The following is a 17,495-nucleotide window of genomic DNA, read 5'->3' on the forward strand; positions in this document are numbered from 1 at the left end:
TTCCGACTAGACTGAAACTTAAAAAAAAAAATTCAGAAATCAGATAGCTCAGATCAAAGGCATTGTCAGCTAGTATGAAGGATTGAAGGATGGGTCATGCTCATTCACTGACTGCCACGAATCACAAAATTTGGCCAAAACTGTCCCAAAATTTTTTCTAAAAAAGACTTGCAAAGAATAAGATACATGTTACGTTTTTCATCTTCTCCTGCTCTTCTGTTTACTCCCTACGAATTTCCTGGACCCTTTTGCATTCCCTTTCTGCTTGACTTTCTTCAAAACCTTGTTGCCCCTCTCCTTCCTCTCGTCCAGGTCAGGATCGCCGCCATCCGAGGAATCTCCATCGTTGGAGTCCCCGAATCCGGTGAGCTTCTCGTACTCGTCTTCGTCGATCACCCCCCGCTTCAGCTTCTTCAGGAGCCGGTACTCATGTCCGAGCTCGTCTATGTCCTCCTTGGTTTGGACGGCTTGACGCTGCTTACCTGTCTTCTTCCGTTTGGGTTTTTCAGGCTTCTCTGGAGCTTTCCTCTTCCTCTTCTCTGTCTCTGGCTTTTGAGCTAGTTCTTCTGCTTTCCTCTTCAGTGTCTTCTGCCGTTGTTTTTCTCGAGCTTTATCCCTGCAGTTAATCAAGATGGAATGTTGTCCCGTTCTGATAGTTGCATCCCATGCAAAATACTGATAATTCCCAAAGTTGAAGTTGCTAATTTCAGGGTGGCTAAATTGGTCGCTCTCTAAAGAGAGCATTTCCTTTTACTATAAAATACATCGACATATAGATTCGCTATTCTACTAGTGGGTTGATGGCATAGCATAGCACTACAGCAGAGGCAACATGGCAGATTAGGTTTTCGGACTTACTTGTACTTGATTTTAGTGACGTCGACATCATCAACAGGAGTGAACCCTTCCAATGAAAGAGAATGGTGCTTCACTTCTGGCATAGATGGAATTTGGAGTAAGCCGTACTCCATAGCCAAATTTCCAATCTCAAGGTCTTTCCACCTGAAAATGTAAGAACAATGGTGCTCCTTGTATGCCCGAACAAACGAAACGAAAGCTGTAAGCCCTTTTTCCATGACATTTCGGTCTCCCAATGCAGCACTTCTGATCTGCGGCACAAAAGTGGTGGGCAATTGGTTGTTTTAAACATCAAAATTTTCTCTCAAGAATAATCATTTGTCCATTCAGATGCTGTCACAAGCACACAACTCAAGATAATCTATACAATAGAAAATTCACCTGTGGTACAATATCTGCAGCATTTGTGGAACACTCCCTTTCAGTGAGAGGTACACCTCGACGCTTCAAGAACTCAACATAAGTATCTTCCTGCAGAGCAATCATAACATTGAGTATTTACTAGCAACACAATCCGGTATATTGAATCGATGCTGCATACGCAAGTATCATGCAGGCATGCATAGGTCTATGCATGCCTTCTGTGTACAGAATGAAAAATGAGCTCAATCCAGAGCAAGTACCTTTGGTAAGAGAAATACAATAGCATCCCCTTCTTGATCATAACGTGCAGTACGACCTGCTCTATGTATGAACACATTGGGATCTTGAGGTGGATCATACTGGGGAAGAAACAGAAATTTTCTATCAACAAAGCCAAGCACAAGGAAACAACCTAGGGAGTCATGTTCAGAGTATTACCTGCACAATCAGATCAACGTGTGGTATGTCAAGACCCCTTGCTGCAACATCGGTGCAAACTAGAATACCACTTGAGAGGGCCGAAAAAGATGACAATGCTTTCTCACGAGGGCCCTACAGACCAGGAAACTTTCATGATTGCAATGAACACAAAGGAAAGGTTATGGATGCACAGCAAATCATGTATGTATTTGTTATATAACCTGCTTCATCTTCCCATGGTAAGGAATTATCGGAGAACCTTTGAGTGAGTCCAGCAATGGGAGAACAACAGCCCAGTAATCTACACAAGCACATGTTGCAAAGTATCTGCATTCAAGTAAGATCAGAAAGTTCACAAGATAACACAATTCTACACAAGTACACACTAAGGTAAGTGTGCGATAACAAAATTTAGTTTGTCGGCTACTTACACCATTATTTTCTTTCCATTGTTCTGCACAAGAAAATCAACAAGTTGTGATGACTTCTTTGATGCTTCACATATCATATACTGCAAGAACAATGATAACAACATAAACCAATCAATAGGCATGGTCATTGACAAAACAGAAATGGTATGTCAACCAGCCAGATAGGCAGTAGTAGCCATGAATAACCATCCAAAGACTTACAAAAGCTCTTCACCATACCTCTAACCGAAGCCCTAGCGGTGTTTTGGATGGACCAAGCTCTTGCTGAGCACCATCTTTACTTGTGGGTTTCGCCTCTGTCTTAACTTCAACCCTCACAGGGTTCCTCAACCCTGCTTTTGCCAGCTCCTTAACAGCCTCTGTCTGAGTAGCCGAAAAAAGCCCCGTTCTCCTCAGCTTAGGCAACTTTGAAATAATAGATGTAATCTGCTTTTGGAATCCTAAATCCAACAGCCTATCAGCTTCATCCAGGATCAAAATCTGTTTCCAAAACACATAGACAAAACATAAACAAAATATCAGTTTATGTCAAATTTGCATTCAAGCAGACAAGAACAGCACATGAACTTCAACTGCCTCCAAAAACCACCTCAAGATTCTTGTAGTTGAGAGTGTCCAAGCGTTCCATGACATCGAACAGCTTCCCCGGGGTGCCAACCAGTATGTTTGCACCCTCTTCTTCCAGTTTCTTCAGCTCTGCCTTGATGTCCAATCCACCAACCAGCAGCATGGATGTCACCCCCTTCAGCGTCGCGAAGAATGGCTGCGCCACATTGTATATCTGAGAGGACAGCTCTCTCGTGGGGGAGATGATGATGCCAAGAACCTACCAGAATTCCATCCTTTTGCTGATCAGGAGTGAACAAGAGATGCAATCCTGCAACCCTCGACAGAACACACAGGAAGACGAGGAGAGGAGCTGTGAGCGGCGGACCTCGTGGGGCTTGGGAGGCGAGGGGCGGCGGCGGAGGATATCGACGACGGGGACGACGAACGCGAGCGTCTTGCCAGAGCCGGTGGCGGCGTCGACGGCCACGTCCTTGTGCGACAGCAGCAGCGGGATTGCCGCCGCCTGCACCGGCGTGCACCGCCGGAACCCGCCGGCCCTCAGGGCCTTCACCACCTCCGGGGACAGCGCGGGTGACAGCTCCGAGAACTTCTGCTCCGTCAGCGCGCGCTTCCGCGCGGCCGCGGCCGCCGCCGCCAACGAGGACGACGACGACATAGGGGAGCCTCACCCTCGCTCGAAGCCTCGCCGTGCGTTAGGGATTTCAGCGGCTCGTCGATTGGGTGCTGGTGGGCTTCGCACGGCCCACAGGCTACATTTTCACAAGACCATAAACACATCCAATTAGCTTCTGCACAAGGTCTCTCAACGCCTCTGAGAGAAAAGAAAAACAAGTTGTCTCAACGAACTTCATCTAAAAAATAAGTCGTCTCAACGACTGAAAATAGAGACAACGATGTGTCTAATAATCTTACAGATTTTTTTATAAATTAATTCGTTCCTATGATATTCCCACAAAATGCATTATCCTAGCCCCTCCAACATTTTTTATATATAATCATATATGTTAAATAGGTAATAAATAATGTGGACTCTCTTCACTTGCATAATTCTTGTCATTTTGGATAAATGTGTGATCAAACTTTTAAAACTTTTACTATTAATAAATTTTAAAATATTTAACTTAAAAAGACTAGGACAACACGTATAGATAAGTCATAAATAGTATTTTAATAAAAAAATATTTAGTTATGGTATATTTTAATAGAATCATAGCCAAATATAGATTTAGAAGATATAGATTTAGAAGACTGGATCGTTGTCCAAAATAATATGAGTACTACTCTTTCGTCCCTCCTATGTCTAAATCCTAGCTTCGCTTTTAGTTATAGACGCAAAAGATAATGTATACTCGTATATTCATTTAATAAACGTATGTGTTGTGTGTGTGTATATATATATATATATGAAAAATTAGATCCTACTGTAGCTAGTCCCTGCACGTCCATGATAAAAAATATTTTCATAACTATTTCTGCTCTCATCCAACAGAAAGTATAGACACTATTAAATATCATGTGAATGATACAACTATATGTATAGAGTTTATACTTTCTGTTAGAAGAGAAAAGAAATACATATAAAGATGCTTCTGCACCTTAGACATGAAGGAAGTAGTAACTACACCTGGTAGTAGGATAGAGGCTTCATATATATATATATATATATATGTTTTATTCGTATAAATCTACGAAAAGTTAAAAACATCTTAGAGGTAATATGTTTTATTGACCGCCACAACTTTTTAGAATCTATGAAAAATCTATTAAAGCTACCACGTGGTCTAGGTTATAACATTATGGATTGGTCCGAACGAGTTGTCTAAAAGCACAATTCCTCAGGGATTTCGGTTGTACTTGTGCGCAAGTAGATGTTGATTAAATTGTATATTTATATTGGGTGCAGCAGAACATACAAGTACACTATGATTACAGAGAAGCAGAGGAAGAAGGATTAAGGAAAGGACAGTACGTACAGGAAGAACTCGTTTTGATGAATCAGTAATTACATTGTGATTACAGTTTATGATTTTACTGTCCTTTTGTAATTCAGTCTTCATTTTGTTCAGAGGATGCAACTGCAACAGCACTACCTTGCCCATCCCCTTGACCCTTTTCTTCTTCAACACCCTGCAAATATCAGTTAACAGTAAGAGTCCCGATATGACAACATTATCTACAAATCAAGATTGGAGGATTTTGCGAGTCCACCTCATCATCTGGGACCAACACTGCCTTCACCTGTGCAACAATGACCGTAATGTCGTCCATCTTACCACCTGCAGGATGAAATTTAGGCATCATGAGCTTACTTGCTGTACTGCATAGAGTGATACAGAGAGCATGATGGTAAGTGTATGAGCTCATGCATGCCTATTAGTTTTCCTCCAATGAACTTTTTCCATGAGGGGACATCAAAACCCTGCATTCATGTGATCAGAATGAACGAAGTCCTATCACCACTTTTTAGATGGAACAACTTGAACAGAAAAGATTGTCATAATAGGTATTGTTTTCGCACCCGACTCCGAGCCTCCATTGAGTAGGGTGAATCAAAGGTGACATCCACTGAATGCTTCCTTGCAAGCTCTGCCAGTGCTTTTGCTGTGGAAAACATCAAAATTTCAGAAGGATTGAAGTTTGGAAGGACTGTATTACTGTAACATGTGTTTGCCCCTGCCCTCTACATCCCCAATGCAAAACTGGAAAGTGAGATATTTACCAGCTTCATCTACCCCTGGAGACTCGGAAATGACAGAAACGATCTCTTGATCAAATATATTGTCAAAAAATCCATCTGAGCCACTAACAATCATATCACCCTCCATAAGATTTACTGTACAAACCTGGTAGAGAACTGGATCAAAATCAGAAGGTAGTAATCTTCACATCATGCTTAAATCTTGTATGGCTATCTGGATTACTGTAGTGTAGCATTTGGTGATAAGTAGAATCTTTCCACTGCTTCTTAAATAATTGATTAAGTGGTTATTTTTCATGGATGGATATGTGCACACGTGCATGTTCCTTCTGTGATGGTCTTCCCACGAGTTCTGAATTATACTCACACAACTCATGCTAAGATTTGACATGACTTAGGCCGCGTTTGGCAGGTAGGGGGTAAGTTAACTTATCCCTGGCACGAAAAACGTAGTAATAGATTAGTACATGATTAATTAATTAATTATAATTCAAAAATATAAAATAGATTAATATGATTTTTTTAAACAACTTTCCTATAGAAAATTTTTGCAAAAAATACACCGTTTAGTAGTTCGGTAAGCATGCGCATGGAAAACGAGGGGGTAAGTTAACTTGAGGGGGGCAAAGAACACGGCCTTAGGGTGTGTCCTTTTCTCCCGTTTCCTAGTGACTACTTCCTCGTTTTCCGCGTCCATGCAAATAGCAAGTCTTTTGCAAAAAGAAAAGAACTATAAGAAAAATGCTTTAAAACATCGTATTAATCTATTTTTAAAGTTTTTAATAGGCAATACTCAATTAATCATGAGCTAATGAATCGCTCCTTTTGCCGTGCGGGAGAGAGTTTCCAAACCTTCTCTCCTGAATGCACCTTAGAGATCATATCAAAATTTCAAATTTAAGTGATAGTAGTGCATGCATGACTCAGGCCGCGTTCGGCTCCCCCTTAAGTTACCCCAAATTTCCTTGTTTTCCACGCGCACCGCTTCCCGAACTACTAAATGGTGTATTTTTTGTGAAAATTTTCTATAGAAAAGTTACTTAAAAAATCATATTAATCTATTTTATTTTTTTATAATTAATAGTTAATTAATCATGTAACAATCTATTACTACGTTTTCCGCGTCAGATAACTAACCCACATCTCCCTCAATGCCGAACACGGCCTCCGTGTAACATCTAAGCAAACAGTTAGCCCTGAGTAAACAGGAAGAGGCCTCCATCTGCTCTTATATTTTGACCTATGACATGAAGATTCAAGAAAATCACTGCACTGGAAGTCCATGCCTGCATGACATTCATGTTCATATCTATGAACTACACAGCTTTGGACATATTGCTAGTTCTTCAACAGTAATTAGAAGAACATGTGATATAAATTACAGTACGACAGATACCAGTGCATCCAGATATGTTTGACCAACTTCTTCAGAGCTTATCTGGTATGGACAGTCAAAGTAATGTTCTTGAGGACATGTAGAGAACATTACTTGGCCTAGTAAGAAGGAAACAGAAGGCTAAGGTTTGTATAAAGTATGATAATAAACTTTACAACGCCAAATTAGCAATACTAACCTTTTCTGATAACTTTCAAACCACAATCTCCCACACTTGCAATTTTTAGAATCCCGGACTTCTCAAGCATTGCAATGATTCTGTTGGCGTTCAAGTGTATTAGATTTTGACCTGTAAGGCTGTAACATAACAATGTACATCTACACTCACACAGTTGCAGATCCAACAGAAGTTGTTGCAGCATGAGCCTTCATTAGAAGAAGCTGAGGATCATGATTGACCTGTGATGGACAGCAACTCATGTGATATACAAATTGCAAAAAGAGTATAGTGTACATGACTTTATATAGTCATCTCTTTATTTGTCCGTACTGATGACGATCGAGTAATACCTCCTCGTCCTTGATAAAAGTAGAGCTGTGCGACATGAGCTCTCGAGAAAACAGAGCCGGATTAACATCCTTTTCTGCCCATCTGTTCAGTAGATAAGAGAATGACTAGCAGGATAAAAACCTTGTGTTAATGCAAATTGCTGAAAACAACATGTTTTTTGAGAAGCGCTGAAAGCAACCCAAAATAAAAGGAAAGGAAACAAAAGCACCAATTGCAGTTAACTGACGCAGTTCTTTTGAGATGCAAAACATTTCACTGTAGTAAAGATGGTGTACCCTGAAACGCCATCTGCAATGGCAAACACTCCACTGGCATCGCTGTTCACAAAGAAAGCATCTTCTCCACCAGTCTCAACCTTCAGAATTAGAAAAACTTCTCATTCCAAACAATGGTAACTTCTGATGTACAATTGAGTAAAAACAAAAAAAAGGGAAAAAATTCCCAGAATAAATAACTTGGTTATCCAGCATAAATGACTAACCTTTCTTGGGTGTGGTATTAGATGAGTTCCAATAGATAACACAGCTTCCAGCCTACAAATTTCAGGCTCACATTACCAAAAACTGACAGATAAAGTACACTGGAAATAACTGAAAGACTGTAATTATCAATGCGCAAACATTGCTCCATCACTAAGCTGTACAAAGCAGAAATTAAACATTCGAAATTAAATTCATACCATAGGTTTCGGGAATTCGACAAAATCGGAAGAAGAAAAAAAGAAGTACAGAAAAGAGATGGGGGTAGACAACATACTTGGCGGCGCGAAGAGGGGAGAAACGCGAGCGGCGAAGTGAGAGATGGGGAGAAGGGGGGTAAGGTACGCGGAGGCGAGGGGGGGAGAGGCGGGAAGCAGTGGAGGCCGCCATGGCTGCCGCGAGCTATCTCCTCCTCGCTCGCCTCCGTCGCCCGCTGGTCGCTAGTGGTGGAGGCAGGCGGGCCACATCAACATGCCTCACCTCCTCTCTTTGTAATGGCACGTTTGCATATAAATCCACTGAAAATTCTCTACTTTGGTTGTTTTTAAGTTGGATTACCGCATTATCTAAATTAATTAATTAATTAATAATATATATATATATATTAGCATCTATACGAATTTAGACAAAGTTAGAAAGCCTTCAATCGTGAAACAGAATGAGTATATCACTGGTCAAAGAAAAATTGTCCAACTCATAGTTTTGTTTATGATGATGCATATTATAAGACAATAGCGGCCTATTAAAATGATAAAATATTTTATTAAAATTTTTATATATGTTCTTGATTATTTGAAAGTAAATGCTAAAAATATTATCTACTTTTTAAAATAAGTATTTTTAAGTTATTTTAACAAAGATTAAGATGAAAGAAAAATGATGTCTCTAAATATACAGAAAATAAATGGAGGTGAAAGAGTAGATATGGATATGATGAAAAAATAATCAATGGGATAAATAGTACAATAAATAATGGTAGAAATGATTGTATTGTGAATAAGATTTAAATTATATAAATACTCATATTTTTGAAACAGATGAGATAAAAATATAATAACAAAGATCACAAATTGACTTCAAAACTAAATTGCTCCCAAGCTGTAAGAATTTTATAGTCTTCTCTTAGGGCATCACAATATGATTCAAAAATGGTCCATAAGTAATATAATATGTGATTCAACCACCTAGCAACATTGTGGAACTAATCCATAGCAAAGAAATAACAAAAGCTATCCATAAGCATATGAGTTGCCCATAAAATATAAAATATATGATTTGTCTCTATCTCTTCTCTCCTCCTAATGCTATTTGCAATCCATATACATTGTAAATGTACGGTACTTAAAGTTTATATACGTGGGTCCTATCTATATGGACTACTTTTACCATATACTTTCTCCTCCCACAAGAAACAAACTCTTTGATTTCCGTGTCCAGCATTTGACCATCCGTCTTATTTGAATTTTTTTTAAGAAATTGAAAAAAATAGTCATACGTTAAATATTATTCATGATTTATCATCTAATAAAAACAAAAATGATAATCGTATTTTTTAATAAGACGAATAGTCAAACATTATAAGTAATAAGTGAAAAATTGGTTTGTTTTTGGGACGGAGGGAGTACATTATAGCCACTCATATAGTACTAGTCAGCTCTTAATCATTAATACATGATCCACTTATCTGTCTCACAAAGTTTTTTGGTTTTTATGCCCGAGCCGACTATAAGCTAACAAACCCGTTTTTTTAATTCTCGTCTATCTTAGCCGGCTCAGTCTGCTATTATACATACTCTTAGACAGGTAGGAGTCACGTATAAGGACCAAAGTGCAAAGTTACATAGGACTATACGCGAAATAAAGAGAACTTCCGGGGGCTCGAACTCCGAAGGCGAGGAAAATGGGGAGAGCTGCTTTAAGATTCGCGCGAGGACGATCGAATCCGAAAGAGAACCGCCCATTGCCGGAAGCTCTCGCATCCTCAAATCGCCGCCGCGATTCCGATCACCACCGCCTCGTCCGCCGCCGCCGCCGGGCTAAGCTCGCCGGGGGAGCCATGTCGCGGTCCATGAGCATGAGGTTGAGCATGAGGTCGCGCCGCGACCTGCCCCCTCCCCAGCAGGTGAGGGATCCCTCCCCTCCCCTCGCCTCCTACCCCTCGATAATCCGTGCCTGCGCCTCCGCGTGTTCATTGGCGCGGGACTGCCGACTGCGAGATTTTCTGACGCGTGCGCGATGGCGCTATATATTTTTTTTATCTCGGTGTTTTCGGCATTGGGGCGTAGAGGAATGAGGGGTCGATTAACCGACGCCTCATGGCGAATTTGATGAAACTAGGGTTATAGTATCGATTTGTGTCCAATTGCGAATTGGCTGGATGCAGGTGCATTTAGTCTGTAACTCCTGGTCTGAATTCTGGAAGGAGCATCTCTTGAAATATAAGGCACTATTTGAATACGGGAATTAGTGGCTCTATAAAGTAATCGCCATATAACATCTTGATTTTTTAATGTGAATTAATGATGGTTTACACGGTATTAAGTATAAACTTTCCCTACCTCCTGTTTGTGCACATTATCACTAAGTTATACCCTCTCTTATCCAATTTGAAGAATTGAAGTGTTCCCGGCAGGTTCCTCATACTCCCCTTTGGCAAAATTGAGTATATTTCACCCTTTAGATTGTTTTTCTCATCAATATTTGTAACCATGAGGAGTTTGTTTTCAGACAATCCAAAAGCTTGAGAATATGGTGGCTGGAGGAAATTATTATGAAGCCCAACAAATGTACAAGTCAACAGGTGCAAGGTACTTTGTACATAATTTAACTGAAGCCATGGTTGGATCCCCTTTAAACTTGCATTTTACCATCTTGCTTACTGTTGTCTATTTCAGAATTGCTTAGCTTATGATAGAAAATGATGATTCAATTCATATAACTTAAACTGGATCTGCTAAATAATATGAGTTGGTTGAATTTAGGTTCTTTTTATAAAATATTTCATCTGTTATTACATGTATTTGGCTAATGTAACATCTTAAAAATAGTTCATGGCAGGATTGCTAGGGCATACCTACATTGAATAAATTCAAAGTAAAACAATGACCAGAATGTTTACATAATTACTGGATTCCAGAAGTAATAGAGGCATTATTACTGGATGCTAGAAATATTTTTACAATGCAAAATGTTATTGATGGAAAAAATTGATATCTTCTTTGAGATTTGTTGATTTCCTAATAAAGGAAATACATGAGCTATACCTGAAACATATATTGTAAAAAAGATGTCAATTGGGGAATACTATTTTGATAAGGCGTGTCTCATTTTATGTAGGTACATTGCTGCTCAGAAGTATTTGGAAGCCTTGGACATCCTTCAGTCGGGAGCTTTAGTTCAACTGAAGCATGGGCAGGTCCTTTCTTAGATGCATATGCACTAGTTAATAGATCAACCTTGATTTCATAGATCTAATTAATAAAATATTCACTACATTTGATGGCAAGTAACACCCTCTCCCTAAAAGGAAAAACAAAAACCCAAAAGAAAAGAGAGGTTCATCCAAAAGCTCATAGTTGCTAATTTGAAGTGTACATTTTTTTTCTCCCTGCACAACGATCTGGTGCAACCAGCCAATGGATCTTTATGTGTTCATTCGAGGGTTTTGTGTGTTTTGTTGTCAGTGAGTCACATCTTACTATGGGCTGTGGTTATTGGGTACTATGATTTAGTAGCGTACATGTAATGCCATGGATTTCAGCCAATGAGTGGTATATCATTTCCAACCTTCACATCTTTGCCTTATTGATGAAACATTCCTGATTTCAGGTAACTTGTGGTGGTGAACTCGCTATAATGTTTGTGGACACCCTTGTCAAGGGAGCGTTTCCTTGTAATGAAGAAACCTTTGGTCAGTCTTTTTTCTCAGAGTGAAGAGCTACTGTTTCTTTATATTATTTGCATGCCTAATAAATTGCATATTGTTCCAGCAAGTATGTACACATCAAGATTTTAATTTTGGAACATATTTTACAGTATTTCATTTGTAGCATGCTGTTAATGTCCATCATATGTAAAGATTTAAAGATTTGAAGTTGTTTAAAATGTTAGCGGAAGCAATGCTTCTATTTATTTATTTTACCTTCAGAAAATGCTTTTTCTTGCTTTAATCAAACTGGACAAGGCATTCTTCTTTATTAGGAATGAAGTCACATTGTAGGTTCGGTTGGTCCTTATCATATTTTGTGATTGTAACTACATTCTAAACCTTAGATCGTATCAGAAATATATACGACGCCTTCCCAAGGATATCTATACCACATTTCCTTGGAGATGATTATGATGATGATGGGCAGAAATTATCTGAAGCTATTTCTGCTGCAAAAGTTCGTGCTGAGAGTTGTTCATCATTCATGAGAGCTGCTATCAGGTAAGTTATACTAATTTTCAAATATCCAAGTAATTGGGTAGAAACACTAAATTCCATTCATGCAAGCATCAAACATCTTCATCCAAGCATGGTATCTTAAGACAACTGCATTACATCAAAATGTTGAATAGTATTTATAATATGACCAGGAATTGTTAACTGTAGTGCTTGGTGTTCATCACTGACAAGTAAAACGGATAATTGAGCTTATCGTGATGGTAAAGACAAATGTTTTGTTCTCGTCTTGCACTTGCATAGATGCATATAAAATTCCAGATGGTGAATGGATTGATGAGCCCATTTTGTTAATTACAAATAATTTCTTTCAGAAAAAAAATAAAACTGGAGATGGTCATGAATTTGCGATTTTAAGATGAACTCAAGTTTTTTTTATTGAGATAAGATGAGCTCAAGTTGTGCTAATGCATTTTATTGTTTCAATATAAGGATAATTCTATGAGATCTTTGAATCTTTGTGTGTAACACTGTTAATGGACAGTGCGGTAATCTAGTTGACTCCCCATTTTCTACGTTTTATGCCTGCTATCTTTATATGCCACTAATATCATATCAATCCTCTTTTAAGGTGGTCTGCTGAGTCTGGGACATCAAGAAATGGATCTCCTGAGCTTCATGTTATGTTGGCTGAATACATATATTCTGAATCTCCAGAAACGGTACTGTTCACTAATTATAGAAATCATTTTCTAAACGTGAATATATTGTGTTTGAGCTAAAATTTTATTCATCATTTCTACTGTTTGATGCCTGTGTGGTTTGCTAAGTTCCATGTTGACTGCCTATGAATGCAGGACATGACTAAAGTGTCAAGCCATTTTGTGAGGGGAAATGACCCTAAAAAATTCGCCTTTATGCTGGCGAACTTTATGGGAAAGGTAATAGTTTTCTTTATTTTTTTGGAAAATAATGAATTTGCATACAATGATTGGCTAATGCAAAGTTCTATTGAAGGTTTCATTCTTATGTTCTCTGAGCAATAGGCAAAATGTCTTGTCTGAATATATGATTGGATGGTTCATGTTCTTTACAACTATTTTGGATTTCTTGCTTCTTACTAGTTTTTGAGGTGGAGGTAATCCTTCTCTGAAAGATAGAAATGCAATGCCAACAATTGCTTGCTAGATCTTGTTAGATCAGTTATCGATAAACCATTTTGGTTTGGATTATTTCAATATTTCTGTCCAACATAATTTTGGTGTAAAGAAGGATTCACATGTCTTTTCTCAATTAAAACTATATCCTTATTGATACTTTTCTTACTCTGCAGTGCTACCCTGGCGAAGATGATACCGCAATTGCACGTGGTGTCCTAATGTAAGATCATATCTTTCTAAATCTTTCCTTTTAAGGGCACATTATTTGACGCTGGAAAATTTTCAAAAAGACAACTTCGCATTTTGCAATGCAGAAACTGAATTTCATAGGGAACTCACTAGTCCATGTGCTAGCTATTTGTGCAATAAGATATATTTCCTTACTGTACCTCGATACAATGTCCTGCTAAGTTATTAGCAAATCCCCTCTGGGTATAGTCAAGCACATACAGGAGCACACTATGAAGTGCTCCATCCAGGTATAAAAAGCATTAAATTTATCTTGGAAAATGGTTGCATGATATATTCTTTTATTATGTTTAATATTTCTTTTGTTTCACATTATAAGATGTTTCGGCCCTTCTTACATTCATATGGATGCTAAGGAATTTGGACACATATCTTGCATTGGGAACCAGAAAATCAAAGCCAACTTATATTTGTATTTGGTGACTACTTTTTTATTGGAGAGGTGGGGGGGGGGGGGGGGGAGATGCTTGCTTTTCTGACATATTGCATTTTATTAAGGTATCTTTCACAAGGGAATCTTAGGGATGCAAATTTGCTCATGGACGAGCTGAAGGATCAACTAAAATCTGCTGACCTGGAACTCCCGAAAACAGATTTAGTTCAGTTCATTAAGTATCTCTTACCAACGTAAGTCTTCCCTATTTTTCAATTTGTTCTGCAATGTTCTCATGTATTTGCATACAATTTCTTGTGGGGTGAATGCTGCCATTTACCATGAAAGTTATTAGAAGCCAGCTACAAAATTCTTTCAACCTTTCATGTTTCTACCATTAGAAGGTAAAATTACTGATCGGACTTCGGAGGAACAACAAACCATGAGCCATGAGTACAATACCTAGTATTAGACTATTTTCGTACTTTAATATATGCTCATTGGCTTGTAGGATATGTTATTTCTTTTTAGTATGGATCATTGGATCATGAATGCATATAAAGATACTAAATATTTTATGGATTGTAAATACTGGAGCGAAATATTGTTTCATGTGTTGTGCATGCAAGGCTATGATAAATCAACTTAAATCTGGTAATCTGACAGTTATAGCTTCTCACTGATGGTTAAAGTTCAAATTGTAAGATTTGGTTGATGCTCTGTTGTTAGTTTGTACTTCATGCATCTTAAAACAAGACAAAGTTATATTTGACTGAGGTCTTATATCAGTGGTGTGATAAATTTAGCACTGTAAGTTTAGGATTTGTTGTGTGTCACCATGCAATCTGCAAATTTAGGTTTGCTAGGTAGCTTTTTGTTCCCTATAAACAAACTGACCCTACAGTTTATAAATTGATAAGATAGTTTGTAGTTGTTCTGCATTTTGTTACCTTGCATGCGTACCAAACTCTGATATTATTTTATACAAGCAATAAAATTCTTGTCATTATTTCATCTGGTCATGGGTATTATTGACTACAACATGCTACTGTTTACAGGCTTGAAAGAGATGCTTACCCTCTTTTTAGGACATTGCGGCAGAAGTACAAGACAAGTACAGATCGTGACCCTGTGTTTGAGGAGGTAGTATATATCATCAAATATTTCGTTAGCTTGCTAAACAGCTGTAAATAAATGCACTAAAAACATCTGTCACTCCTGGCTCATTAGGTGGTTTTGGATTTTTAAACTCTCACAAAGATGAACTTAGCAGGAACTAGGAAAAATTGCAAGCTATTGTTCATTTTGCCTTCATAGTTATCATTAAACAATGTCTTCACAAGATAGTGTTAGATCATGTGGAAGCCACACTTGCTACCATATGTGAAAGGCAAACTGAAACAGGGCTCACGTGATGTTATGGTTGTCTTGCAGTTATTAGATGAAATAGCTGCAAAATTTTATGGCATACGGAGTCAGAGCCCTTTGGAAGGGCTTTTTGGTGACATGTTTAAGGTAAGATTTATCTCTTTCATCCATCACTCTTTCATGCTGATTGCTGTATTGAATTAATTCCTTTTGAAGTTTACATCAGCTAGTTTTTACAATGACTTCGTTCTTATGCCTTCAGTTCCAAATCGGTCATACCGAAATCACTCTTCCTGAAGTGCATATCATGTTTAGAGGAAAGAATATAGTTCCAGAATTTAGTATTACAAATGATCTAAGCATAAGAACTGAAGTGCAAAATTCTCCACGATGATCCATTCTTTCTGCAGCTTTCTTAGTCATTGATGTTCACAGTTCTGTTGGGAAAAGGCTAATTGAGTTCCTTTGGGGGTTTATAATTTTTGTCCTTTTCAATTTATTTTGTTTCAATTCACTTTTTCTATGTTTAATATAATTTCACGTATTTCTAGTTATCTACGTACAATGAAGTCACCAGATTATCGCTACTATATAGCGTCATATAGCAAATACTAGTACAGTGACCACAAGTCGGTAACCTAGTTCGATATAAACCATTACTGATCTTATTCTTTACATCTTTTCAGATATAACGATGAGAAAAGAATTCCACCATAATTGTTCCAGCACAAAGCTCCGGACGGGCATTTTGTTCGCTAATACAATTTTGCTGCTGGAAGATAACCGCTGGTCGCCCGGAAAGAGCATTAGAACATGTTCTGCTGCTGCCTTCCTCAGTCATGATCATCTGAGGCCATACATTTAGCTCCAAACTGCATATGCTCCAGATACCACTGATCCCTTGTAAAAACATTTAATGGATTTTATTGGTTTCTAATTTCACCACCATCTTTTTGTTTCTGCTTATGCTTATAAGCTAAAATTTAAATTTTCAAGCTTAAGTTTGGAGTTGATTTTTGGATTCTTTCACCGAAGTTTATTTTTCAGTCTTGACTTTTAGATTGTTAAGAGTACGTATATAAAAGTTTTATTTATAGATTATTTTTGCTTTGCGAATATGGTAGTTGGCCTTTTCAATCACCCCTTTTATGTTTAACTGGTTCTCTCGTACTCCTTCCTTTTCGCAATATAAGACTTTCTGCTTTTGTTTAGATTCATATGGATGCTAATTTGCAATCGTTATTTCTTGCTTCTGTCATATCACGGAAACCTTTCGATTTGGAACGGGGAGAGATGGCTGGGTGGACTAAAGCGGCGGATTGCTAATCCGTTGTACAATTTTTTTGTACCGAGGGTTCGAATCCCTCTCTTTCCGCCCCCTCGGATCATTTGGGACTTTCGAATTGGAAGGAGTTCTGACCCCCGGATTTTTAATCTTGACACATATATAAATTATATACATTCATTAGTTAATAAATTTAAGCAATGTTAGAAAGTCTTACAATATGAAACAAACAATATATTTAGTTCCACTTTTGTGGTTTGAAAAACTGCATCCTTTAACAATACCTGATTATAAGGAGTAACACTTATTAGCGATAATAAATATTTATAGGTAATACTTTTATATATGGATTTATAAACATGAAAACCAGCAATCTAGCAAGATTTCTAATTAAAGCATGTGTTGCCAGAGTACATTTTCATCTAGAAGTTTCTAGATGAAAGTTTAGCGAGTTAAAAATGATTTTACTATTATTATGAGTTGAAAGTTTCATTCCAAAAGAGGAAAATAAATCTAAACTCTGCATATGCACTGATGACAATCCCTGCAACCTAAAGTCAATAAGTTGGCCAGTTTTTAGGCCCATCTACCTATGTGGGCCGATATTGTGGCCCATTCAGACGAGGCTATAGGCTTGGAGTAGACCGGAAATTGGTAACAGCAGAACGGTCCAGAGATTTAGCCCATGCCATTTGCCTACGAAAGCTGTATGTCACATCACACATTTCCGTGAACTCGGGAGGGAGTAATATTTTTTCATATGGAGTAGAATTGTAAACGACATGAACATATTACTCCTATAGCAAACTAGCTGGGGAGATATACGCCCAGATGAGCGTATGCAAGCTGTTCATCTCAGACGCAAGTATTATTAACGTATTTACAGCCCATAGAATGATCTTTTCACTAAACGCGAACAAAATGGCTGTACAAACAAATCAACCGAACAA

At 38.1% G+C, this 17,495-nt stretch overlaps 3 protein-coding genes and 1 non-coding gene across 4 annotated transcripts; 2 read left to right on the top strand and 2 right to left on the bottom strand.

Moving 5' to 3' along the window:
- Positions 1-83: 83 nt before the first annotated feature.
- On the bottom strand, positions 84-3,335 carry LOC102700668 (DEAD-box ATP-dependent RNA helicase 18). Its single transcript, XM_006645463.3, has 10 exons — positions 3,007-3,335; positions 2,662-2,898; positions 2,292-2,552; positions 2,073-2,152; positions 1,863-1,968; positions 1,660-1,773; positions 1,482-1,580; positions 1,240-1,329; positions 859-1,109; positions 84-616 (listed from the first exon to the last, which is right to left on the bottom strand). Exons 1-10 carry the CDS (start codon positions 3,295-3,297, stop codon positions 199-201), a joined length of 1,947 nt encoding a protein of 648 aa, XP_006645526.2. The 5' UTR covers positions 3,298-3,335; the 3' UTR covers positions 84-198.
- Positions 3,336-4,491: 1,156 nt separating this feature from the next.
- On the bottom strand, positions 4,492-8,192 carry LOC102700946 (probable protein phosphatase 2C 1). The gene is made up of 12 exons (XM_006645464.2): positions 8,004-8,192; positions 7,729-7,780; positions 7,523-7,602; positions 7,247-7,328; positions 7,065-7,135; positions 6,915-6,994; positions 6,737-6,834; positions 5,362-5,485; positions 5,161-5,243; positions 5,013-5,061; positions 4,851-4,918; positions 4,492-4,769 (listed from the first exon to the last, which is right to left on the bottom strand). Exons 1-12 carry the CDS (start codon positions 8,114-8,116, stop codon positions 4,689-4,691), a joined length of 981 nt encoding a protein of 326 aa, XP_006645527.2. The 5' UTR covers positions 8,117-8,192; the 3' UTR covers positions 4,492-4,688.
- Positions 8,193-9,648: 1,456 nt separating this feature from the next.
- On the top strand, positions 9,649-16,282 carry LOC102701222 (protein GET4). The gene is made up of 12 exons (XM_006645465.3): positions 9,649-9,848; positions 10,454-10,533; positions 11,063-11,141; positions 11,555-11,636; positions 11,999-12,155; positions 12,742-12,832; positions 12,968-13,051; positions 13,444-13,490; positions 14,018-14,146; positions 14,951-15,035; positions 15,327-15,407; positions 15,947-16,282. The coding sequence occupies exons 1-12, from the start codon at positions 9,783-9,785 to the stop codon at positions 15,950-15,952; spliced, it is 987 nt and encodes a 328-aa protein (XP_006645528.1). The 5' UTR covers positions 9,649-9,782; the 3' UTR covers positions 15,953-16,282.
- Positions 16,283-16,547: 265 nt separating this feature from the next.
- TRNAS-GCU lies at positions 16,548-16,635 on the top strand. Its single transcript has one exon. It is a non-coding gene; the product is annotated as a tRNA-Ser (tRNA).
- Positions 16,636-17,495: the final 860 nt, after the last annotated feature.

This window comes from Oryza brachyantha, chromosome 1 (assembly GCF_000231095.2).
Source record: "Oryza brachyantha chromosome 1, ObraRS2, whole genome shotgun sequence".
NCBI lineage: Eukaryota > Viridiplantae > Streptophyta > Magnoliopsida > Poales > Poaceae > Oryza > Oryza brachyantha.